Here is a 26,019-nt window from a genome sequence, read left to right as displayed (position 1 = left end):
AATAAAAAAAAAAAGGTTTTCATTCAAAATCAAAGTTTATGTGTCTCATATGATATCTTGCTAATTAAGAAAATAGTAAATAACTACCTTCTGTGCAAGAAGTTTTGTTCAGAAAAAAGGGCTAAAAACCTTGACAAGAGCAAGAAAAATCTTAGGCACTTTCCCAGGACAGCTCTCATTTGTGCTAGGTGGTACCCTGGAAGTGCTTCCGTAATGTTGTGTAAGGTTAGAAACACAAGTTATACAGAGGTGTCAATTTTCAGGATTATTCCTGAATTCAGGATTTAAGCCCTCAAGGAAAACTTTTGATATTGATATAAATCAGAGGATTGTTTTGGTTATTTTAAGCATTCTTGTCACAAAATGTCACTCTTAAACACAAATTATTGACCTTTGGCATATTGTTTACAAAGGAAACATAATTTAATGAATCATTAAAACTCTTTTGACTCTGGTCCCCAAATTCTAGGATGATTTTCAGGATTTTAGATTTCAGTAAATTGACACCCCTGTTATAAAACTTAAGCCTCTTCACCCTTTCAGACTTCAGAATCGCGGTCAGTTCAGCACCTACAGTTCACAAGCTGGCCGGACTATGGGATTCCGCCAGCCTCTGGGTTCCTGGAATTCATACTGCGTGTTCGAGCATGCCAGGCTGAGAACACCCGGCTACTGGAACCTTCATGGCAGGGACACCCGCTGGGGCCACCCATGGTTGTACACTGCAGTGCTGGCATTGGACGAACAGGTAGAGTGAATTGTGATTCTTGCATATTAATGTTTGTCTGTTGATCTTTCTGCAGAAATGAGTGGAGTAAACAAACAAACAAAAATATACAAAATCTACATTTCTTAGGCAATTAAATTTAAACTTGAAATTTGACATCACAGTTAGTATAGATGAATTTTTCCATTTCTCCATTCCCATTATCCACACCCCCTGAGTTATTTGCCCTTGAATATAGAAGCAGAAAGGGGGTGTTGTTCTCATTTGTGTGTTCATTTGAAGGTTAAATATTGTTGTTAATTTTCTGATAAAGGTATCCTACTGCAGTGAAGTGTTGCTAAAACACACCAGGATGTAGAATTCAATGAAAAGAATGTTGATATAGTACAACATTAGAGCAATGGAAACACACGTATAAATGCTAGACAACCACTGCTAAAGTGCACATTCCAACACTTGCATCATAACATTACCATTTTTGAAGTCTAATAGATGATTGTAATCATCAGGCAAGATCCGACCAGACTAACCATTCTAAAACTGAACATAAAAAAGGACAATAACAAATGTAAATAAAATACATTTAGACTTTTTAGCTCACCATAGCACAGCTTGCTCAATTTGCTCATGTTGTTGTGATTAAGCTAAAATACAAAAATGAAAGGTGGCCTGAAAAGAACAAGGGTTATCTTTTTTTGAGAAAAAAACATTGTTTGGTAAACGTTGACTTAATTGTGCTGTTTCCAATCAAGAACTTATTTTCAAGCATCCATTCAGCATATATTCCATGAGGTTTGTTCCTTATTAAAAAGTACATGGATGCTAATTCCAACAAATGCGGTATGTTACTATATAAAATCATCAATAGCCAATAAAAACATGTTGGTTGTGTCTTAAATTATGAGAAATGGAAGAAGAACTAAAAAGAATGGACACATTTTAAAAGGTTGAGTCATAAAAATGCAAGAAGGCCCATCGCCATTCCGCTAAATCCCTATTGTTGAATTTTTGTATTGATCAATTATTATCTGTAACTTTTCTCGCCCGGTACCTTCATCAACACTGACATCAGTCTATTACCACACTAGGTACTTTCATCAACACTAATATCAGTCTATTAGCACACCAGGTACCTTCATCAACACTGACATCAGTCTATTTCCACACCAGGTACCTTCATCAACACTGACATCAGTCTATTTTCACACCAGGTACCTTCATCATCACTGACATCAGTCTATTACCACACCAGGTACCTTCATCAACACTGACATCAGTCTATTACCACACCAGGTACCTTCATCAACACTGATATCAGTCTATTACAGAGGCGTCAAAGTTCAGGATTATTCCTGAAATCAGGATTTTGGCCGTTAAGGACCAATTTTTATTTTGATATAAATCAGAGGATTTTTTTCTGGAATTTTAAGATTATTGTCACAAAATGTCATCTTAAACACAAATTATTTTACTTTGACATATTGTTTACAAAGTTATATACAATAGTAAACAAAGTTACATGAATTATTAACCCTTTTTTGCTCTGGCCCCAAAACGATAGGCCTATTTTCAGGATTTTAGATTTTGGCCAATTGACACCCCTGTATTACCACACCAGGTACCTTCATCAACACTGATATCAGTCTATTACCACAGCGGGTACCTTCATCAACACTGACATCAGTTTATTACCATACCAGGTACCTTCATCAGCACTGATATCAGTCTAATAGCACAGCAGGTACCTTCATCAACACTGACATCAGTATATTTTCACACCAGTTACCTTCATCAATACTGACATCAGTCTATTTCCACACCAGGTACCTTCAACAACACTGACCTCAGTCTATTTCCACACCAGGTACCTTCATCAACACTGACTTTAGTCTATTTCCACACCAGTTACCTTCATCAACACTGTCATCAGTCTATTTCCACACCAGGTACCTTCATCAACACTGACATCAGTCTATTTCCACACCAGGTACCTTCATCAACACTGACATCAGTCTAAGTCGCTTGGACCACATCCACACGGTGAATATTCGTGAGACGGTACGCCGGATCCGATCACAGCGCGCCTTCAGCATCCAAATGCCAGACCAGTATGTGTTCTGTCACCTTGCTGTGATAGAGTACGCCAAAAAACATGGACTCCTTAGTGAAGAGTGTCCTGTATTGGAAGACAGTGACAGTGAAGGGTTTTAACCAGATCTGTCAAGGACTCTGTGACGCAGAAAAATGCTAGGCGGATAAAAAGTTGTTTGTTTTTCATTAACACTCCTAAAATATGAGAAAGACAGGTGGTCCATAATTTGTGTTTCATTTGAAAAAAGTACCATCCAGTTGTTATTACCAATTTAAATAAGGACGTTCAATGCAAAAAGTTTCTCTCTGCCCAAAAGTATTTTATTTGTAAACGTTAAATTTGCTAATATGATCAAATGTAGCTAAAAAGATTGAAAACTAATCCTGGAATACAAAAAGGTTGAGACATTGTAATCAAATAAGGGTCTGTTGTGCTAGTGAAAACAAACACATTTTTAACACCTTATGAGTAATATTATGTGCAATCAGTTTTTTCTTTGATGTTTATTGTTAAAATTGATTTAGGGCCATGTTTTCCTGTTGATCTGTATTGTGTCTGTCTGAACATTAACATGTGTGTGAATTGTACATATTTTTAGCTCACCTGAGCACAAGGTGCTCATGGTGAGCTTTTGTGATCGCCTTTTGTCCAACGTCCATCGTGCGTTGTCCGTTGTGCGACGTCATCATTTGCCTCTATAGAAGCCACATTTATTGTCCAATCTTCATGAAATTTGGTCAGAAGATTGGTCTCAATGATATCTTGGATGAGTTCGAAAATGGTTACGTTTGCTTGAAAAACATGGCTGCCAAGGGGCGGGGCATTTTTCCTAATATGGCTATATATGGCTATAGCAAAATCTTGTTAACACTCTAGAGGCCACATTTATTGTCCGATCCTCATAAAACTTGGTCAGAAGATTCATCCCAATGATATCTTGGACGAGTTCAAAAATGATGTCGGTTGGTTGAAAAACATGGCTGCCAAGCATTTTTCCTTATATGGCTATATACATGTACATGTATGGCTATAGTTAAATCTGTTTAACTTTCTAGTTTGCTCAATCTTCATGAAATTTGGTCAGAACATTTGTTTCCTGTGCAGTAAAGTTTGGTTTTATTATGTCAATATTATGTGACATTAACTGTACAATGTTATTTTTCATAACACAGAATTTTCATAGTTAACATAACTGTTTTAGTCATTTACACTTATGATAAGCCTTTCAACTAAGAGATAACTGAAAGAAAGACAACATGTACATGATTTTGCAGTGTTTATGCAGTATTTATCTCCCTTGTTTAACCTGGTTCAGTAATCCATTTTTAGTTTTGCTCTGGAATTTGGGAAGATATTAATCATTGATAAATGCACTGTTCTGAGGGAAAATTGACTACTCTGCCATTGATCTCTTCTGAACTGTATAAAACAAGCTGTTTTGGCTGATTTAAACACCTCTTGATGCTTTCTTGAAAAGTTAACAGCTCTTGAAAAAGGTTGGAGTTTTGAAATAATTAAACTCTAAATTATTTTAAACACCAGCATAAAGACATTTTGGCATTATTTTCTAAATTATTCTTATTATTTAGATTATTTTTATTTGGCATTTTCTAAATAAGAAAGACTCTATTCTATTTCAATAACTGTAGTAAATTTTTCTTATTTTTTTATTTGATTCACTGAAGTTTCCTAATCTCCATAAATTTTGTTCTTTAGATTAAATTAGACCTATTTTGTAAACTACATCAGTTTTTTGACAGATTTTGAATTTCTTTTTACATTCATTAAGGTATTTACTGTATGTTGTTCATTTTTGTAACGATACTTAGATTCTTTAGACTTGGCTTGTACCTGTTCTTAATTTTCTGTCATTGTTCTTCATTTTCCGAGTTCTTGGAACAAAAATTAGTTATTTTTGTAAAAGCTGCCTTGGTTTTCACTTAAAAATAAATTCTTTGAGTGTATTTAGGCGTCCCTGACTGAACGCCTTTAGTTAATTGAATTACAACCAGTCAGTATAGTCATCCTGACCGGAAATAAGAGTTCAGCATTACATAAGTGCTCACAAAGTTACAAAACTGTTACCGTCCTGTGACCGGTTCATTTGCGTAAGCGAAGGAGTCCGCACTACCACACCTGGATAGGGCAGTTGAGTTCGATAATGATTTGGATTGGTAAAAAACATGGCAGCCAGGGGGGGGGGTCTTTTTCCTTATATTTATATAGTAAAAAAGCTTGTGAACACTCTAGAAGTCATATGTTTTGCCTTATCATCATGAAATTTTGTCAAAACATTAGTTATGTGGATGTCTCGGACGAGTTTGAAAATGGTCCTGATCAGTGAAAAAACATGGCTGCCAGGGAGTGGGGCAGTTTTCTGTATATGTATATAGTGACAACATGTGAACAGTCTAGAAAACACATTTTTTTACCAGTCTTCATGAAATTTGGACATATCTTGGAAGAGTTAAAAAATGGTTCAGGTCTGTTAAAAAAAACATGGCCGCCAAGGTGCCATTTGTTGTTCATTCTTCATGATACTTGGTAAGAACATTTGTTCCATTGATATCTCAGGTGAGCGACTTTGGGCCTTTCAGGCCCTCGTGATTCTCTTTTTGAGGAAACACTTTTTTCCATCAACTGTATAAAATTATTATTATTATTTTAAATATTATTATAATAGCATTTTTGTTCCATTGTTATCATACCCCCACAAACGAAGTTTAAGGGGGAATATAGAAGTGAGCTTGTCTGTCTGTCGGTCGGTCGGTCCGTATGTAGTGTCCGCTCTTTATTTCAAGTTGTTTTCATCCGATCCTCACAAACTTGGTCAGATGTTGTATCTAGATGATATCTAGGTCAAGTTCGAGTATGGGTCATGCCAGTCAAAAACTAGGTCACGGGGTCACTTAGTGCGTTTTAAACATTTAGCATGGTTTCCGCTCTCTAATTCAAGTAGTTATCATCTGAGCTTCACCAAACTTGGTCAGAAGTTGTATCTAGATATTGTCTAGGCGAAGTTCAAACATGGGTCATGGCATGTCAAAAACTAGGTCACTGGGTCACTTAGTGCGCTTTGAACATTGAGCATGGTGTCCGCTCTCTACTTCAAGTAGTGTTTATCCGATCTTCACCACACTTGGTCAGAAGTTGTTTCTAGATGATGTGTTGGTCAAGTTCAAACATGGGGGATGCCGAGTCAAAAACTAGGTCATGGGGTCACTATGTGCGTTTGAAACATTGAGCATGGTGTCTGCTGTTTTTTTGTGAAGACAACATGCAAAATATTCTGTGTCAATGCGGAATGTGAGGGTATTAGTCACGTCTGTGACAAAGCTCTAGTTTTGAAATTAATTTAAATTGCCTGTTATTTTCTTTTGATTATTTTTTCAACATTTTACATTGAACAAAATTCAATTACAGTAGTTGCTTATAATAAAAGATTTATTTAGAGTAGGGATGTCACTCGATGACGGAAATCGTATTTGCTGTTGGTATGCGATATCTGGATACTTTGGGGATACTGTATAGATCTTTAATATCAGTGGAAATGTGCAGTGGTAACAATATTTTCTCTAACATAGTTTATTTAAAAAAAAGTTTTGAACTGTTAAAGCAATTAGATTGTTCCTTATGAATAATAACAATCAAATTACTAAATCCATGAGAAATTGACTGGTAAAATACAAGCTTTTTCACAGCTTTACAGTATACACAATTGGGTAATGGCTACTGTCAGCCTATATATTTGTTCAACATAGCCTGTTCATATGTTCAACAACGCCTGTATTGTTAAAGTACCAATATATTTTGAAATGGTTGTATAAAAAAAGTCGTTAAGAAGAAATAGTTAACTCAAATCAATGTCTTCATGTTCATATCAAGTAATTATTGTGTCTGTGTGAAGTGTCATTATGTTTGTCAATGCAATTAATTAAATCTGTGTCAATTAAATTAATTAAATCTATGTTGATTTTTGGAAGTGAAAGCAATATCTGTTGTTCATCCATTAATCGCTTGTTAACTGATAGATAACTTCACTATTATCTAAAAACCTACAATGCATAGTAGATTGTGATATACTGTTTGTATTATGAACCTGTTAAATGTAATTGGAAGTGAAAGCAATATCTGTTGTTCATCTATGAATTGCATATCTATCAAGTATGGTTATGACACATTTTGGTATGAGTGGAGACCACTTGCAGAGTCCTATAGCCTTTGTGGATTTAACCAATAAACATAAAAAAGGCATTTGTGTGCCTAATTAACGAGCTATTTGGTGTATTTTATATATCTTATACTAAATGACTGTCTGAATTCTATCCCATTATCCAGATATTTTTGTATCTGAATATTTGTTTACACCCCTATATAACTTATTGCAAGATTGTAAAACTTGTGAACTTTTTACCAGTCATTCGTGCCAGTCTGTGTCTTGTTTCTTTTTGTTATGTTCCTGTGCTTGCGGTACAACATATTTAGTTCACCTGAGCACAACATGATGAGCTTTTGTGATCGCCTTTTTTATGTGTTTTGTTGTCTACTGTGCGTCTCAATGTTGTCTACTGTGCGTCTCAACATTTGCTTTGTGATCACTCTTGAGACTATTATTGCACAATCTGTTTGATATTCTGTGAGAACTATTGTCCCAATTCCCCCTCTGATGAGTTTGAAACTGGGTCATGTGGCATTAAAATCTAGGTCACAAGGTCAAAATTAAGAAAAAGCTTGGGAACATGCTTGAAGTCATATTTATTTGCAAAATCTTCATGAAATATTCTCTTAACATTTGTTCTAATCATTTCTCTCACAAGTGAGATCTGGTTAGTGTCCATAAAAAATGGCTGTATAAACACGGCAGTTGTCTCTATGTTGCTTAAGTAAGAACACTCTAGAAACATTTTGAACATTAAATGTATAACTTGCTCAGAACATTAAAACATTGTGTTTTTATGAGATCTGGGCTTAGTTTGAAAATGATTGTGTATTGCAATTTTTGTTGAAAAAAAATATGGCTGCCAGGTTTTGGTGCAGTTTTCCTTATAAGTCTATTTATAAAACTACCTTCTCAGAACAGTTAAGGTCCTTGGATGTCTCGGGTGAGTGCTGTAACGGCTGTTCTCTTTTTACCTCTTTATGTTTTGCATACTGTGGCTGTTCTGTTTCTCTATGTTTTACTTATACTTGACATTGTTACTGATAGATTTTTTACTACCCCTCAATGTTGTGCTATGTCAGGATGTATTTGTCTTTAGTATGAACAGAACATAGTTTGCTTCAACAGCGTGATAAAGATTCTCACGTTCATATGATTTTCTGGTGCTCCGTTCTGCAGATATACCTTGTAATACAGGGCATTGTACCCATTCTATTTATAAACACCATCATTTGGTATTAAACAAAGGGAGGGGAGCCTTTTTATCCAATTGTTGCTTTTTTGCAACATTTTGTATAAAGACACCTTATATAGACATTAACTAGTCCTAGTCGTACAATTTTGACAAAAATGTTAGTATTTATCATTTTCAACAAAGAATTAAATCACTAGATTCATGTGATGTATGGAATGTAAAAGCAATTTAAAGATAATATTTGATGTGTATTAACCATTGACCAGAGTCATATGATTTAAAAAAAAATCTGCTGTAGGAATGTTCATGTCCGCCTGAAAGCATAACGTTTGTACATAGTTATCTAAGAATTTTGTTTGAACTTGGACAGGTTTTTTTCTTTTGAAATGTGTGTCATTTTGATTTGTTAAGTGTTAAAACTTGCATTTTTTGTTTTGTAGCATCCTGTTTGACAGTTCTAGTCAATGTGTATCAAACATTCACCTTGATTCTCCTCCCTCTGGTTTAATGTTGCTACCACTGGTAAAATACATCTTCATTTTTGTAATCTTTCTTCAATATTGTTTAAACAGTTTTTAATTGTTGTTTTTGTTGCCTCTTTGTCATTTTACTGTGTCTGTTGATCAAAGCACATCAAATCTCTTGTATAAGGGTACTTCTGATTACGCAAAGTATTTGATTGAATGTATCATAAGTTGAATCCAAAGCGTCTCTTTTGCTATTTAATCTTATTTATTATTTTGACATGTTACTATATAAAGTGTTTGGAATAACACCCTATGTTTACTATGTTTTTCACAAATAATTGCTAATATGTTGTTTCTATGAAATTTGTTACCTAGTTGTAGATATGTTTTTGCTACTTTGGTGCTGAGAAAATTGTAAATATTATATTATGCATTATTTAAAAATTAAGTCAGAGTTATGTTTATTGTAATAATTTCACATACGCAGTCAATATTGGTATAGATGTTAAACTCAGCCAATAACCAGAAACTTCATAAAACCATAATAACATGGTGTTAAGATATTGCAATACAGCTATTATTGTTATTACTTTACAGAAATGTAGCTAAAATGCCAAATATAAGTATTACTGCAGTTGCAAAACAGAGACTCATTTCCTCTATTGAATCTCAGACTCTCAAATATACTGTTCTTATATGTATGATAGCAACAGCTTTAGTCATATCTGTTAAGAATGTAAGAGTAAGATATCTTCCAGTCATATGTCATATTGGTATGTTTTTATTAACCAGGTTTTCCGAAGGAAAAAACTGGTTATTAGATTGGCGAATGCTGGCGGGCTGGCGGGCGGGCGGAACAAGCTTGTCCGGGCCATAACTATGTCGTTCATTGTCAGATTTTAAAATCATTTGGCACATTTTTTCACCATCATTGGACGGTGTGTCGCGCGAAATAATTACGTCGATATCTCCAAGGTCAAGGTCACACTTTGAGTTCAAAGGTCAAAAATGGCCATAAATGAGCTTGTCCTGGCCATAACTATGTCATTCATTGTGAGATTTTAAAATCATTTGGCACATTTGTTCACCATCATGGGGCGGTGTGTCGCACGAAAGAATCACGTCAATATCTCCAATGTCAAGGTCGCTACGACTAAAAATATTATTTTTTTTTAAACAAACTTACAAAGGGGGTTAATTTTGTTTGTTCATTTCAAAAGTTCAGTTTGAGTTTTCTCCCTTTATCAGATTTTTTTTTCACAATGAAAACCTGGTTTTGTGACAATTTTGTCCCTTGTTTATTTGTTATCTTATTCACTGTTTGCCAAATGTAGCCCTTAGTTATCCTAGACGCATACATGTAGTATCCCACATTCCAAAAGCTGACACCCACATGCTGGTGCGCTAATAGACTTCAATTAATTAAAATTTGCCAATTGTTGTTAAATCTCTAACCACTACTGTTGACAGTGTAGTGTTGCTTTCCATCTCTGTTTATCACCGAGGTCGCTAGTTTTGTACGGTCGTAAATATATCAAACAAAATAATTTGGCACTTTTTAAACTGCAGGCTACATGTAAAATATTATTTAAATATGCGTTAAAACAGTACAGTAGTATATACCTGTATGTATTTGAGTGGATATTTGGTGACCCATTAGTGATGGTTGTATTACATTATACTAATATAAAATGGGATTGAGCAATGACAGTGAACATTTAGTGAGCTACACTTCCATTTAAAATGACCTCCAAACAAAGTTTTCAGGTTGTCTTCAGTATATCATCACTCTTTTAATATTTGTTGTCGGATGCCTATATGTCAGTTGTCACATGCCTATATATACGCAAGCCACGCTCTGGGTAATATTGGCTTTTGTCCACGATTAGCCTGCACAGTCCTCACAGGCTAATAAGAAGCGATATTAAAAACAGGAAGTGTCATCCCAGACTTCATTGAATAATGTGTGATAAAAATAGTTAATTACTAACATATTTTAATGGTCTCATTTCAATGCCCTCATTTTTAGAACATCATGCTGCGATCTCATCAGCTTCACATCTGCGTCTGTTCACCTCTTGTGTTTTGATATTGTGCTATTAGTTCTATGCTTTGTACATTCTGCATTATCCTCAATGTCTGTTCTAAATGAAACATTGTTTCTCCCAGTCAAATGCCAGTGAACTGTGTTAGATGTATGTTGGTTATTGTAATGTAGGATTTATAACTGTTTTTACAGTTTATAACCATTTGCATTTATGTAAATAAAACACTGATATCAATTCTGAAGCCTTGTACATTGGAATAAATCACAATATGTTGCTACACAAACTCTGCATGACTGACTGTTGTTGCCAAGTGAAGGACAAACCTAGTTATATCTATAAACATGTGTATAATAGACATGAAGTTTTACCTTGCCGTTTGCATTACAAATTTATTGGTTAAACTAATGCAGCAGTGTTGTTTCTTATTCAAATTGGACATGCAAATAAGAAGGCCAAAAACCCTAAGGTGCTCACCTGAGACCCAAATGAACTTAACTGTTCTGAGCTTTTATTTTCTCACTATAGCTATATAAGCTAACCCTCCCCCACCAGGCATTTCTGTTTTACCTGAACTGAACAATTTTCCAAGTTACCCAAGATATTTAAAACAAGAAATATCTTTTAAAAAGATATACGGCGTTAATAGTTCAATGAATGAGATCAAGGATAGCGAATGTCTTCTTCTGTGCAGTTCTAACTGCATCACAGGCAGTACAGGTTGTTATGCGGAGTTTTCGCGGCTTATTTTACATTATTACATATTGCTGGTCATAAACCTATAGAGACAAAACAGAAAACCAAAAGAAGAATGATAGTGAAATTGAAACATATGAGTCAACCGGCCACACGCGAAGTATCCGTATTTATAGGCGCGTTCTTCGAACAAACCTGTTTTAGTGGTTTGTCGGGCATTGCTATTTGATTAGATTATTAACAGTATCGAGAATCATCGCTCTCATGCTTAATACATTAGTCAATATGGTGGAATAATTATTGTTAAATTAATAAAAAATAATATTTATCATTGTATTGTTGAAAACACATTAAATATATTATATTGACATACCATAATTATATTGCTGAATATCTTCATTTAACATATTTCTGGTCTAAAGAAAAATCCAGGTCACCTAGTTCACGGATAGCGTCTATTATATAACGATTATTTTACTGGCCGCGAACTCCAGTGATGAACTGTATATAAACTCTGACATTCACACACTGGCCGCGAATTGACCCGACACCTCGCAGCTTGAAATGCAATGCATTAAAGTGAGGCCTCGCTTCCACTGCTCTTTATACTTTTACATGTTAACACGTTGACAGGAATATGGAAGTAAGTACTAAATATGAAAACATAGCCTTTAAGTATAAACGCTTTTGCGCTGGTAATTCTCTGAAAATAAAAGGTGCACGCACAAACTGTATCCATGTCGAGACTTGAGTGTAAAACTGTTCTATCTATTGAGCCTTTTCATTAGAGATAAAATTGTTTCATGCAGTAAAACAGTGTTACAAAGACGCGGACATGTTTCCAATGTTCTGGTGGTATACTCAAATCAGCCAATGGAATAAATGAAGTGTATTCATTCGTACCTAGCCGCGGGAAATTTTATTTGAATTTTATTGGACACTTACAAAGGTCAGGTCAGGTGAAAAGCTGGCTTAATACAGCACGCCGAAAAAAATCTCAACAAGTTTTATGAACATCAAACAAAAAAGAGATGTAAGATGTTCAATGGGTTTCGCTACACCTGCATTTGGAACACTGCCACAAGAACTTGCAGCAATGTTTTTAAACGGACCTGAGCTCATTTAAAACAGTTGAGATAACATTCAAACAAATGTTCTGATCAAGTTTCATGATGAATAGGCAAATGTGACATCTTGAATGTTTGGACTGTTTTGCAAAAGCCTTGTAAGGAAAACTTACCAACCCCTGGCAGCCATGTTTTTCAACTAACTCTTGGACCAGTTTGAAAACATGGCTCAGATTTTCAAGAACTTTATATTCTGGAGAAGTTGCATGATTGAACAACCAAAGATGACTTCTAGAATGCTCTCAAGTTTTGACCTTAATCGTATAAGGAAGGAGCCGCAACATGTGAATTATCAAGCAAATAAGTCAATTCGTTGACGAATTATTGATCAGAGAACTGGTCTACCGACAGACCGACTGACATCCAGCAAAACAATATAAGCCTCTTCTTCAAAGGGGGGGTGGGGGGCATAATAATGTAACTAGTAAGATCCCTTTTTATACCTTGTTCACAAAAGGTTTTAACTCCAGCAATTCTTGTCCAATACTGTGTAAATATAATTCTATAGTCTTATGGTTGTTTGCAACATGCAAGTTTTGTTACAATTGGATAAAAATAAATTTCTACCCTCAATGATGACCATAAACATATTTTACTTAAACAAAAGGCACTGCCTTTGATGCAAACTGGTTCAAATTTAAAATTAAGTTTGTTCTTACAGTAATAGGCGAACTGTGCAAGGTTGGCAATGATTGGATTAGATAATTCAGGCTCTGTACTATTAATTTCTATTTTTGCCCTTTTTTATTTCACAAAAGTCAATAACTCGTGTGTTCCTAGTCTGAAATCATTTAATTTTTACATCAACTTTACTGTTATGGATAAAGGCTATTCAAGATTGGCTAATTTGGTGAACAATAAAGAAAACTCTCAATTGACCAGTCGCTCGCCAATAATCTGTTGCTCGGCCCATTTAGTTTATTTGACATAAAACTCTTATTCTGTTAGCACTTAACACTATTTGTGGGACCATGTGGCAGAAATTGACAGTATATGATTGGTTGTGCTGTGACTGACAGCTGGCAAGAGGTCTATTTTATCCTGCCTCTGTTGCAAACATTGACCTAATAAAGAAGGGTCGAATAAACTAGTTTGTCTCCGGCAGTACCTCCCATGACCAGGATCTAACCGTAAGTACGTATTCCTGCGTGCCGATTTACATGTTCTAATATTTGACCTTTTACAAAATGTGCATGCAAGTTCCTGAGAAATGTTTTGCCAAAACAAAATGATAGTAAAAGTAATAAATGTATTAAATTTAAACAAAAATATGACAATGAAGTAATCAATTTTGTCTTTAAATTTATTTACTCATAACCTTTAATATACTGCGATTCTTTATATAATAGAAAGGTTACACTCCACTAATACACACTTATTTTCGGTCGTCTGTAATTGATTCGTTTACAATGAAATATCATTAAATCAAACAACATAACACTATGTTACAGACAAAATTTAAAATGAAGCAGGATAAATCGAATACATGGTGAAAGCTCGCCCTTTTTTCTTATTCTAAGCCTCACCGGATAAACTTTCTCCATCTTGGCACTAACCATGTATTCTCTATATATCCAATATTGCATTTCATTAAAACAAATAACATAAATCTAGTGTGTGTATCACTACTATATGGCCCATTTTTTATTTCCACAGAGCTCTGTTGGTCATAAACACTCAGAGAAATATGGTCAAGTTACAATGTCTACAGGTCTATGTTCCAGAGAAATATGGTCAAGTTACAAAGTCTACAGGTCTATGTTCCAAACAGAAATATGGTCAAGTTACAAAGTCTACAGATCTATGTTCCAGAGAAATATGGTCAAGTTACAATGTCTACAGGTCTATGTTCCAGAGAAATATGGTCAAGTTACAAAGTCTACAGATCTATGTTCCAAACAAAGCAATGTCTACAGGTCTATGTTCCAAACAAAGCAATGTCTACAGGTCTATGTTCCAAACTAAGCAATGTCTACAGGTCTATGTTCCAAACAAAGCAATGTCTACAGGTCTATGTTCCAAACAAAGCAATGTCTACAGGTCTGTGTTCCAAACAAAGCAATGTATACAGGTCTATGTTCCAAACAAAGCAATGTCTACAGGCCTATGTTCCAAACAAAGCAATGTCTACAGGCCTATGTTCCAAACAAAGCAATGTCTACAGGTCTATGTTCCAAACAAAGCAATGTCTACAGGTCTATGTTCCAAACAAAGCAGTGTCTACAGGTCTATGTTCCAAACAAAGACTCTTGCACATGAAAAATTAGCAATAAATCAAATTGTAATCTTATGATCTGACACGATGTTCATCCAACAAAGATTGCATGGTAATTTCACAAACTCTAACACTATTCTAGATTGGATCAACAGTGAAGTCTCTATTGCAATAACTGTCCAAATGATGTGCCATGGATTAAGTGCTACTTTTTACATGGGGTGTAGTTCTATTCAGTGGATGTTGCCCATATAAAATAAGTTCTGGGCATATAAAGTTACGCTTCAATGCCTGATAAAATGACCCCATTGCAAATACTGCAATATCTGTGAAGAAATTTGAATACATTTTCTCTAATATTCAAATATGTAATGTGTGCCGAAAAACTAAAACATAAAGTACTTCTGTAACCATTTTATTTTTAAATACAATTCAAAAGCACGGTCAATTACAATTTACATGTTTGTACATAACAATATGTTGTCTAAAAATGAGTGTACACAGCAAACGCGATATCATAGAATACAAGATTAGCATTGCTCATAAAATAATGTTAAAAAAGCATGTAACAAATGCTTACAGTCACCAAATGGTTTAAACATATTATGTATGTAGAGAAAGTAAAATGAAATGATATACCTGTACATGTTATACAAACGATAATTTAAATTTATGTAATAAAAATGTGTGTATTTCATTATAGACAAATGTTAATCTAGATGTTGAGCTTTCACTATTGGAAGATTGCAATGTTTTGGTATCATTTAATGGAAAACAATGAACAATTTTAAAATGTTGGTGTGTTATTAAAGAGTAAAAATCATATCAAAGATAAAGAAATAACAAACCTTAGCCAAAAGTAAACCCTGCATATTACATGTATACAAACGTGAACCATTAAAAGGCAGAAGTCTGAACTGTTCTTTTGAGTGAAAAGGAAATTATCTTAACAGAAATTCCAAGAAACATACCGTAGTCTTGCTTATCAATAAAATAATTAAAGTTAAAGGTACATCTAGTAAATCAGCTACCACAGTTCAAAAAAGATTTAGGTAAGTCAATAGAAAACCAAAAAGCTTGATACACCTTCTGCTGTAGTAAACAATTATGCTACTGGACATTTGAACAAACTCAGATACTTGTGTCAAGAGACTGTTGGAAATGGCAGCTACATTTTAAACAGCTAAAATAAAATTAAGATACATTTATATGTTAATGTTTCAATAAATAAATGCTAATGTAATACACACTATGGTATCTTGATGACATGTCTAAGACACTTTGACAGTCACACAGACAACATTCTGTACGAGATTTAACTGCTAACTAACAGCATCAAAAGCTAATAAGACAACAAAATAAACATAAAACTAACAAACAAATTCCCTGTGAAACATATGTAAACTGCAAACAAAACTGGAATGTTAAGAAAGCACTTGCAAAAAAACAGAACATATTGAACTAACCAGATGCTATTAAATGTAACATATCAAACAAAATGGATTAACAATCTCAACTATTTGTCAATTTTGAGAACATAATTGAAGGTATTTAATTATTTGAGTTATGTAAATAGAGGAAAGAAACATGTGTTTCAGTTCATCATTGACACGGCTGGGTTTGAAATAATTTTGGTTACTGGATTTCTGGTGAAACTTAAGTAAAAGTTCAATAAAGATCAATTTAAGAATAGAGCAGAAACTCTTTTCACAAAATGTATTTTTTTGAGTTCTGAAGTATAAACAAGAGATGTGTTTGTCAGAAACACAATGCCCCCATTGCGCCGCTTTGAAGCCATATATTTGACCTTTGACCTTGAAGAATGACCTTGACCTTTCAACACTCAAAATGTCAAGCTCCATGAGATACACATGCATGCAAAATATTAAGTTGCTATCTTCAATATTGCAAAATTATTGCAGGCAAAAATTTAACCAAGATTAAAGGTTTTCCACAGGATGACAGACAGACGGGCCCAAAAAATATACCCCCAATCATTCGATCCGGGGGAATAAAAAAACACGTGATAGATATGGACTTTAGGGCTCAATCAACTATTGCGCAAAGATGTCAATACTTGTACCACTAACACACACGTGGAATGCAGAAATTCAAAGTCTCAACCTAGTTAAAGGCTCACAGGAGTTTAAAATGAGGGTTTCATGAGGGAAATACTTCATGGAATAAAAAGCACCACACCCATCAAAGTTGATACCTAATATTTTATTGGTAAAGACCACGAGGAAATCAGCAGAACACACAATAAATCATGCTTCACAGCAAAGGAAAAAAACACTCTAAAAACTTAAGTCAAACCATAAATTGTATTGACATGTTAATCTTGAATATCACAATAACTTATTTAAATAAAGACACTTATGTCTGGACAAGTTATATGTTCATTTCCTAATGAAATCAGGTTCAATCTATACGTCAAACATATTTGGGAAATAAATTTGATACAGCAGAGCATACAAACGAATATCAAGAAAGCTTAGTGTATAAACAATATTGGAAAAATGTAATTGTAATGCACAACTCAACATATTGCACTGAAATGTTGGCATAGACCATCATGCATATTTAAATTACAATTGTTATATACACATGTGTTCATAGTCCATCAAGTATTAAATGCAAAACAACGTCATTGAAATCAGACATTTTTACATTCACATACAAACACTTTACTCATTTCATTACAGAGCTTTAATTGAGCAATTTATGCAGCATAATTACTTTTTAAAAAAATGCAATAATACTACTTTTCCAGTAATCATATATTTAACTCAATTATTTATCAAAGTGACTATGGCAACTGTGCAAAAAAACAAGAGCACCGCCTTGCGGGTGCAGACCGCTCATCTATTTTCTTTTTAAAGGTGAAGGGACTCTCATTTTCAATCACAAAGGAGGGAGGAGTGGAGTGAAGAGGGGTGTATAGTGTGGGGTTGTGGACATTTATTACATTATCTTCCAAAAAAGCGAAAAAAAAAAAAAAAAAAAAAAAAATCGGGGGGGGGGGGGTATAGTGTGAGGGTGTGGTGATAATTTGTGAGATGATCTTAAAAAAAAAAAAAAAAAAAAAAAAAAAATCAAAAAAAAAATTTGGGGGGGGGGGGTGGGGGGGGTGGGGTGGGGGTATAGTGTGAGGGTGTGGTGGTCATTTGTGAGATGATCTTATAAAAAAAAAAAAAAAAAAAAAAAAAATTAGGGGGGGGGGGGGGAGGGGGGGGGAGGGGGGGGGAGGGCACGGGGGATGGTTTGGGTGAAGTCTATTGTGGTATGTCAGGTAAGAGTAGTTTCATCAAAGTATCAATCAAATCTAATCATAAATAAAGAAGTTATGGCAATTTTAGCAAAATTTAATAATTTGACCTTGAGAGTCAAGGTCATTCAAAGGTCAAAGTAAAATTCAAGTTGCCAGGTACAGTAACCTCATGATAGCATGTAAGTATTTGAAGTTTGAAAGCAATAGCCTTGATACTTCGAGTGGATCGAAACACAAAATTTAACCATATATTAAAAGTTACTAAGTCAAAAAAGGGCCATAATTCCGTAACAATGACAACCAGAGTTATGCAACTTGTCCTTTTACTGTACCCTTATGATAGTTTGTGAGTGTTCCAAGTATGAAAGCAATATCTATGATACTTTAGGGGTAAAGTGACCAAAACATAAATCTTAACCAAATTTTCAATTTTCTAAGTATAAAGGGCCCATAATTCCGTCCAAATGCCAGTCAGAGTTACATAACTTTGCCTGCACCGTCCCCTTATGATAGTTCATAAATCTTGCAAGTATGAAAGCAATAGCTTTGATACTGTAGGAATAAAGTGGACCTAAACACAAAACTTAATCAAATTTTCAATTTTCTAAGTATAAAAAGGGCACATAATTCTGTCAAAATGCCAGTCAGAGTTACATTACTTTGCCTGCACAGTCCCCTTATGATAGTTAGTAAGTGTTGCAAGTATGAAAGCAATAGCTTTGATGCTTAAGGAATAAAATGGACCTAAACACAAAACTTAACCAAAATTGTCAATTTTCTAAGTATAAAAAGGGCACATAATTCTGTCAAAATGCATGCCAGAGTTATCTAACTTTGCCTGCCCAGTCCCCTCATGATAGTAAGTAAGTGTACCAAGTTTGAATGCAATAGCATTGATACTTACTGAGAAAAGTGGAACTAAACGCAAAACTTAACCAAAATTTGCAATTTTTTAAGTACAAAAAGGGCACATAATTCTGTCAAAATGCACGCCAGAGTTATCTAACTTTGCCTGCCTAGTCCCCTCATGATAGTAAGTAAGTGTACCAAGTTTGAATGCAATAGCATTGATACTTTCTGAGAAAAGTGGACCTAAACGCAAAACTTAACCGGACGCCGACGCCAACGCCAACGCCAACGCCAACGCCAACGCCAACGCCGACGCCAAGGTGATGACAATAGCTCATAATTTTTTTTCAAAAAATAGATGAGCTAACAAGAGTATTTTTTAATATACAAGTCTATGCCCATATTTTGCATGAACACATAAATTGGTTAAGTTCTATTGAAATATACTGCAACAGAAATAAAAGAACAATATAATACATGATTGATGAACAAACACAAACACTGGAGATTTAGTTTTGAACATCATTATTTCAATATCACAGCAAAACAGGTTAATGATGCACATGTTATACAACACAAATAATTTGTGAACATTTTATTTAAAATCTCTAACAATACTTGAAATTCATTCTCTATGGTATTGTGGCACATTATTTCATAATATGTTACATGGAATGTCAATGCTTCAAAAAATGTGACCATTTGCTGGCCTGCTTATGGTTACTTCATTTTATTGAACAGATATCATTTAATAACATAAATGAGAGCTTTGACACAAATATATCATGTTAATACCCTCACTTCATGGTGATGACATAATTGAAGTTTCAATTTAATTGGTTGAGACATGTATAACAAGTCTCCCCCAACCACCACCCCCCAAAAAACTTGTAACATTTTATTTGGATTAACCAACCGACCAACTGACTATGCAAGTTCAATCAACCCCTCTGAAACTTCTTTGCGGGTGTATAATACAACATTTCAACATGACAGCAAGAAAAAAAGCATTATCTGCATGCAGCAGGTCTGCATAACAAAACAGGTAGGCCTTTAAAGTTTAGTCGAAACCAGTGTAAAATAAATAACAACACAATGCACTCAGCAAAATGACTGAAATAGTATGTAGAAAATGTGATCCCTGGTTGCATCCATATACAGCAAGCTCCCAGACTGGTGACCAGTGACTTAACCTTACACGTTCGCTTAAATTAAAAAATCCAGTCAAGACAGAAAAGAGTCATCCCTGATTAACCTGTGCAGCTCTGCAAGCTTGTATTAGCGGGCAGCGTGACTTGCCACAGCACGGTCTACATGTCCAATTCTTGGAAGGCAGCTCTGCAAGCTTGTATTAGCGGGCAGCGTGACTTGTCACAGCACTGTCTACATGTCCAATTCTTGGAAGGCAGCTCTGCAAGCTTGTATTAGCGGGCAGCGTGACTTGTCACAGCACTGTCTACATGTCCAATTCTTGGAAGGCAGCTCTGCAAGCTTGTATTAGTGGGCAGCTTGACTTGTCACAGCACTGTCTACATGTCCAATTCTTGGAAGGCAGCTCTGCAAGCTTGTATTAGCAGGCAGCGTGACTTGTCACAGCACTGTCTACATGTCCAATTCTTGGAAGGCAGCTCTGCAAGCTTGTATTAGCGGGCAGCGTGACTTGTCACAGCACGGTCTACATGTCCAATTCTTGGAAGGCAGCTCTGCAAGCTTGTATTAGCGGGCAGCGTGACTTGTCACAGCACTGTCTACATGTCCAATTCTTGAAAGGCAGCTCTGCAAGCTTGTATTAGCGGGCAGCGTGACTTGTCACAGCACGGTCTACATGTCCAATTCTTGGAAGGCAGCTCTGCAAGCTTGTATTAGCGGGCAGCGTGACTTGTCACAGCACTGTCTACATGTCCAATTCTTGGAAGGCAGCTCTGCAAGCTTGTATTAGCGGGCAGCGTGACTTGTCACAGCACGGTCTACATGTCCAGTTCTTGGAAGGCAGCTCTGCAAGCTTGTATTAGCGGGCAGTGTGACTTGTCACAGCACGGTCTACATGTCCAATTCTTGGAAGGCATTTCTGCAAGCTTGTATTAGTGGGCAGCTTGACTTGTCACAGCACTGTCTACATGTCCAATTCTTGAAAGGCAGCTCTGCAAGCTTGAATTAGCGGGCAGCGTGACTTGTCACAGCACGGTCTACATGTCCAATTCTTGGAAGGCAGCTCTGCAAGCTTGTATTAGCAGGCAGCGTGACTTGTCACAGCACGGTCTACATGTCCAGTTCTTGGAAGGCAGCTCTGCAAGCTTGTATTAGCGGGCAGCGTGACTTGTCACAGCACGGTCTACATGTCCAATTCTTGAGAGGCAGCTCTGCAAGCTTGTATTAGCAGGCAGCGTGACTTGTCACAGCACGGTCTACATGTCCAATTCTTGGAAGGCGGCTCTGCAAGCATGACTTGTCACAGCACAGTCTACATGTCTAATTGTTGGAAGGCGGCTCTGCAAGCGTGACTTGTCACAGCACGGTCTACATGTCCAATTCTTGGAAGGCAGCTTTGCAAGCGTGACTTGTCACAGCAGTCTACATGTTCAATTCTTGGAATGCAGCTCTGCAAGCTTGTACTAGCGGGGAACGAGGCTTGTCATCTCTTTGTACACGTTTCACCTCATTCTGAGCCAGCCTTGAGAAGGCCATCTTGTATTCACGGTCAAATGCAGCTGTAACAGCCAATATGAAAAGCTGAATAAACATTTTAATAGAAACAAGGCTGTACCAAGAAACTTGGTTTTCAACATTTTACTAAATAAATTACTTGATATAATTATGCAATTCAAAGCTAGGTCTGCATGTAAGCTACCAACGTATTAAATTTCAGCATAAAATTCCCTCATCATAGCAATTAAAAAAGTTTTCCTAAAATTTACATCCATCTTAAAAATGGTCATGGGCACTTAAAAAATCAGCAGAAATTTCACAGAAATTTCTGAACCCAGATTTTGACTAGAGCCGTTTTTCCTATTTAATGTAACAATAAATTTAATGTTGACTCGAAAACTGTACATACTCTCCCAGACAAGGGGTATAGCAACACTAAAGGCCACACAACCACCTCGCTGTATCCATACCGATATCTATGTTATCCCTGCCACACGCCTCCAGTGCCAGATACATGATGTCTCGGTACATGCTCCGGAACCGTTTCCTGCGTGTACGCAGTCGGCGCCGACCATTCATCACCATCTTGATCGGGCTGAGTACGTCATTGCACTGGATCTTGGAGATGATCTGGTGCATCACTCTGGTAATAGAGGTAAGGGATACCAGAAATCAAGCTTTTGCTGATTTTCAGTGCATTTAATGTTTGCTTGCTGAATAAATATGGGGCCCTCACCATAGATAAAGGCTCCATAATGGTTCACAAAAACGAACGAAATAATTTAAGCCAATTATATGAACTTGAAATGTGTCGCAGACACTCATGTCCCCAGAACACATGTTTTTGACAAAGATTGCAATACAAACAAGGAACAACAATCGGTTTTAAATACAATTAAAATCAAATCTAATAAATGTATCTAATAATCAATGAAGACTCCAAAACACAATTTTGCAAGACATTTAAATAAGCATTAGACTAAAACTTAATATCCCAAGGACTGCTAGCATGCAGGTGACACCTACTGCCTATTGAAGGGCTGCGAGTCAGTGAGAAGAGCGTCTACAGTAGTGGAGCTGTCACAGTTACGCCATGCCAGGTGCATGGGCATGCCCACCTCCTGGTGGATACGCAGGTTGTCCCACATGGCCCGCACGCTCACATTATCTGGCCCGAACACGCCGGAATCGTCAGCCCCAAGCCTTGGGTTGTACGCCTTAGCGGTCAGTAGGAAGCCAGGCAGATGATTGGATACACCGATACGCTTGCAGTACCAAAGCTGCATAGACATGGAAATAGTATAGGAATCAAGACAACATTATACTTAAACATTGCTGGACTTATATCAATTGTGTATAGTCTCTTAATTTTTGACAGACACATAAGTGGTTTGGAAATACAGAACACTCTACAACTTTACAAATCATACTGATTTGTGTTGAATCTCAAGAACATTAATTGTCAAATTTGAACAAATATCAGAAGAATTAATCTCATGAACAAAATAGTCAATCATTAGCATATAAAGTTAAGAGGTAAACTAACGCATGAGGGAAACATAAAAGGGCCCATAAAAAGGCCTATACTCACAAATTTCATAAAATGTCTTAGCGGAATGGCCTTTAATAACTTAATATTGTTCAAATAAAAAAATATTCAATATGTTAGTTAAAATCATTGTATTTCATACAGACAATTTGCTTTTTTTAATACAACTACAGTATTTTCCAGAATACAAGACGCAACTTTATGCAGCTAAACGTGAAGTGGGTCTTATAAAAAAAATCAAATTTTTAAGTCAAATTTCATAAATGCAAGAGTAATACCCCTTACTGGTACTTTGCATTTCTGTTTTCATGACACAATTTAAGTTCACAACAGCATTGGTTACATAGTTATTGTATTGTATATTATTGAACAGAATTTGTGTTAACTAAAATTCCAGACAAAATGCGATAGTGTTGGGTATTGTTAAAACACGCTCAGCAAGTCTCTTGACTGATTGCTGAACTCGCATTGTTGTGACAATCTTTTTGGTTATCCTTATAATAATTACCTGGAATTAGACAAATAGTTTTCAACTGTGAGATGACAGATGTTGAAGAACCATACTTTGAACAAGCATTATTGATATAAAATCAAACATCAGAGCAAATTAAATACGTCATTGATTAACATCCGTAAATGCATACATTGGAATATGTCATCATAGTTTATTTGTGTCTTATATAAAAATGTGTCTTGTAGGCAGAAACAATTCTAAAAATAATGGAAATTAGGGATTGTGTCTTATATAAGGGTGCTTCTTATATTCTGGATAATACTGTATGATAAGTTAGGATTAAAAATAAAGATTTCCTTTGGGAACCCAGAGTAACCAGGATCACAGATTGGATATAATATACCATACACTATACCAAGTTCCATCAACCAGGATCACAGATTGGATATAATATACTATACACTATACCAAGTTCAATCAACCAGGATCACAGATTGGATATAATATACTTTACACTATACCAAGTTCCATCAACCAGGATCACAGATTGGATATAATATACTATACACTATACTAAGTTCAAGCAATCAGGATCACTGATTGGATATAATATACTATAAACTATACTAAGTTCAAGCAACCAGGATCGAAGATTGGATATAATATACTATACACTATACTAAGTTCAAGCAATCAGGATCACAGATTGGATATAATATACTATAAACTATACTAAGTTCAAGCAACCAGGATCACAGATTATAATATACTATACACAATACCAAGTTCCAGTAGATGATGGGGTGGTCGTCAAGGAAGGTGTCTCTGGACAGCACAGTGTTGCCCTCACTCTCTATAATGCTCTCAAGACTCTTCCTCAGCACTATTGGACTCAGGTAGGGCACAGACACAGGCTCCATGGAGGACAGGGCTCTGGAGATACAGAACCACCTGATATAACTCACACATCAAACATTGCCCTCCTCACCTCATTATATCCCATAGTAATGTGCTCACTTTAAAGACTCAAAGTCTTCTATCAAAAATTGCCTTCTTCTCAATCAATCCCATGGCAATGTGCTCACTTCAAAGACCCCCCAACTCACCCATCAAATATTGCCCTCCTTCTCTCAATCAATCCCATGGCAATGTGCTCACTTCAAAGACCCCCACCCCAACTCACCCATCAAATATTGCCCTCCTTCTCTCAATCAATCCCATGGCAATATGCTCACTTCAAAGACCCCCCAACTCACCCATCAAACATTGTCCTCCATCTCTCAATCGTTCCCATGGCAATGAGCTCACTTCAAAGACCCCCAACTCACCCATCAAATATTGCCCTCCTTCTCTCAATCAATCCCATGGCAATGTGCTCACTTCAAAGACCCCCCCCCCCCAACTCACCCAACAAATATTGCCCTCCTTCTCTCAATCAATCCCATGGCAATCTGCTCACTTGAAAGACCCCCAACTCACCCATCAAACATTGCACTCCTTCTCTCAATCAATCCCATAGTAATGCGCTCACATCAAAGACTCCCAACTCACCCCTCAAACATAGCCCTCCTTCGCTCTGGTGTAAGAACAGTGTGTCCCTCTGCATCATCGCTTCCCATGGATATACTGAGCGGGGAGCGAATGTTCCTGCCATCCCCTCCACAGTTCTCCAGGGAGTCCATAGAGCAGCTATAGTTAGTAGCACTGGTGAGGCACTCGCTGGTCGTGCGCCGGTGACCCATGCGGCCCATCTGGGACAGTGTTGGCCCGTGTTCTGGGCTCTCTGGGCTTGTATCATCAGGGGGGGGCTGTGTGGCACGGGAAGGCTCAGCGCTGGGGTGGCGTACCCATGGGTCGTCGCCGGTTCCCTCATCGTCTGGAAACATGAAGTGTTGGTTTGTGTCCTCCCTTGGACAGAGGTTTGCATCCTTGCCGTACGAGGTATGTGATGGATTCTTCTCATGAAAGTCTATCAGTAGCTCATCATTTATTTTCTCCTCTTCTGCAATCTTGGCTTCTTTTCGTTTCCTGTGGTCCTAAAAAAGAGGAACAAACATTATGCAAAATAAAAGAAAAATTGATTTATAGAGGGGGGCATAGCTCAAGAGTGTGTAACAACAGAAAGCATGACTCCTTTATACCCCCTAAAACTTTGTTTGCAAAGGGTATAATTACTACTCGACATGTTCTTACATACTTTTTTGACTGGATTCACAACAGTTAAATATTCTTGGATTATCGAACGAAGAATTATCAACAGACTGACCGAAAAACAAACTCTCTAGCACCCTCATAAATTATAAACTCATAAACCACCTACAAAAAAAATGACAAATGTATTTATAGCAATAAAAATATACCATTTTGGTAAATTGTTGCAGTACTTGAATAAGAACTTACCTTGATGTAAATAAGCAAATGAGGCACTATCTTTTGGTTGCAGAAAACACACCTGAAAGCAGTCAGGATAAGTCTGGATATATATATGCCTTGATTTGGTAAAACTGGGCCAATGGCATGGGTATAG

General features: G+C 36.3%; 2 protein-coding genes across 7 annotated transcripts in view; one reads left to right on the top strand and one right to left on the bottom strand.

The window, feature by feature from the left end:
* Window positions 1–10,923, top strand: part of LOC127877348 (tyrosine-protein phosphatase non-receptor type 9-like) — a 34,505-nt gene extending 23,582 nt beyond the window's left edge. Inside the window, exons 11-12 of one of the 3 annotated variants that reach the window (XM_052423090.1) lie at window positions 544–748; window positions 2,715–10,923. In XM_052423090.1, coding sequence (XP_052279050.1) covers window positions 544–748; window positions 2,715–2,938 — 429 coding nt within the window. In that variant the 3' untranslated portion in view covers window positions 2,939–10,923. Of the gene's footprint in view, window positions 1–543; window positions 749–2,020; window positions 2,331–2,673 lie in introns of those variants that run through there. The other 2 variants (XM_052423091.1, XM_052423089.1) reach the window with 2 other exon arrangements.
* A 7,102-nt stretch (window positions 10,924–18,025) lies between these two features.
* Window positions 18,026–26,019, bottom strand: part of LOC127879205 (DENN domain-containing protein Crag-like) — a 97,558-nt gene continuing 89,564 nt past the window's right edge. For 3 of the 4 annotated variants that reach the window (XM_052425907.1, XM_052425906.1, XM_052425909.1), the window contains 6 exons: window positions 25,893–25,944; window positions 25,044–25,528; window positions 24,275–24,425; window positions 22,516–22,769; window positions 21,960–22,132; window positions 18,026–21,551 (listed from right to left, as the gene is read on the bottom strand). In XM_052425907.1, coding sequence (XP_052281867.1) covers window positions 21,415–21,551; window positions 21,960–22,132; window positions 22,516–22,769; window positions 24,275–24,425; window positions 25,044–25,528; window positions 25,893–25,944 — 1,252 coding nt within the window. In that variant the 3' untranslated portion in view covers window positions 18,026–21,414. The remainder of the gene's footprint in view (window positions 21,552–21,959; window positions 22,133–22,515; window positions 22,770–24,274; window positions 24,426–25,043; window positions 25,529–25,892; window positions 25,945–26,019) is intronic. The other variant, XM_052425908.1, reaches the window with a different exon arrangement.

This window comes from Dreissena polymorpha, chromosome 4, assembly GCF_020536995.1.
Source record: "Dreissena polymorpha isolate Duluth1 chromosome 4, UMN_Dpol_1.0, whole genome shotgun sequence".
In the NCBI taxonomy this organism is placed as follows: Eukaryota; Metazoa; Mollusca; class Bivalvia; order Myida; family Dreissenidae; genus Dreissena; species Dreissena polymorpha.
This window is presented reverse-complemented; position numbering and strand designations above follow the sequence as displayed.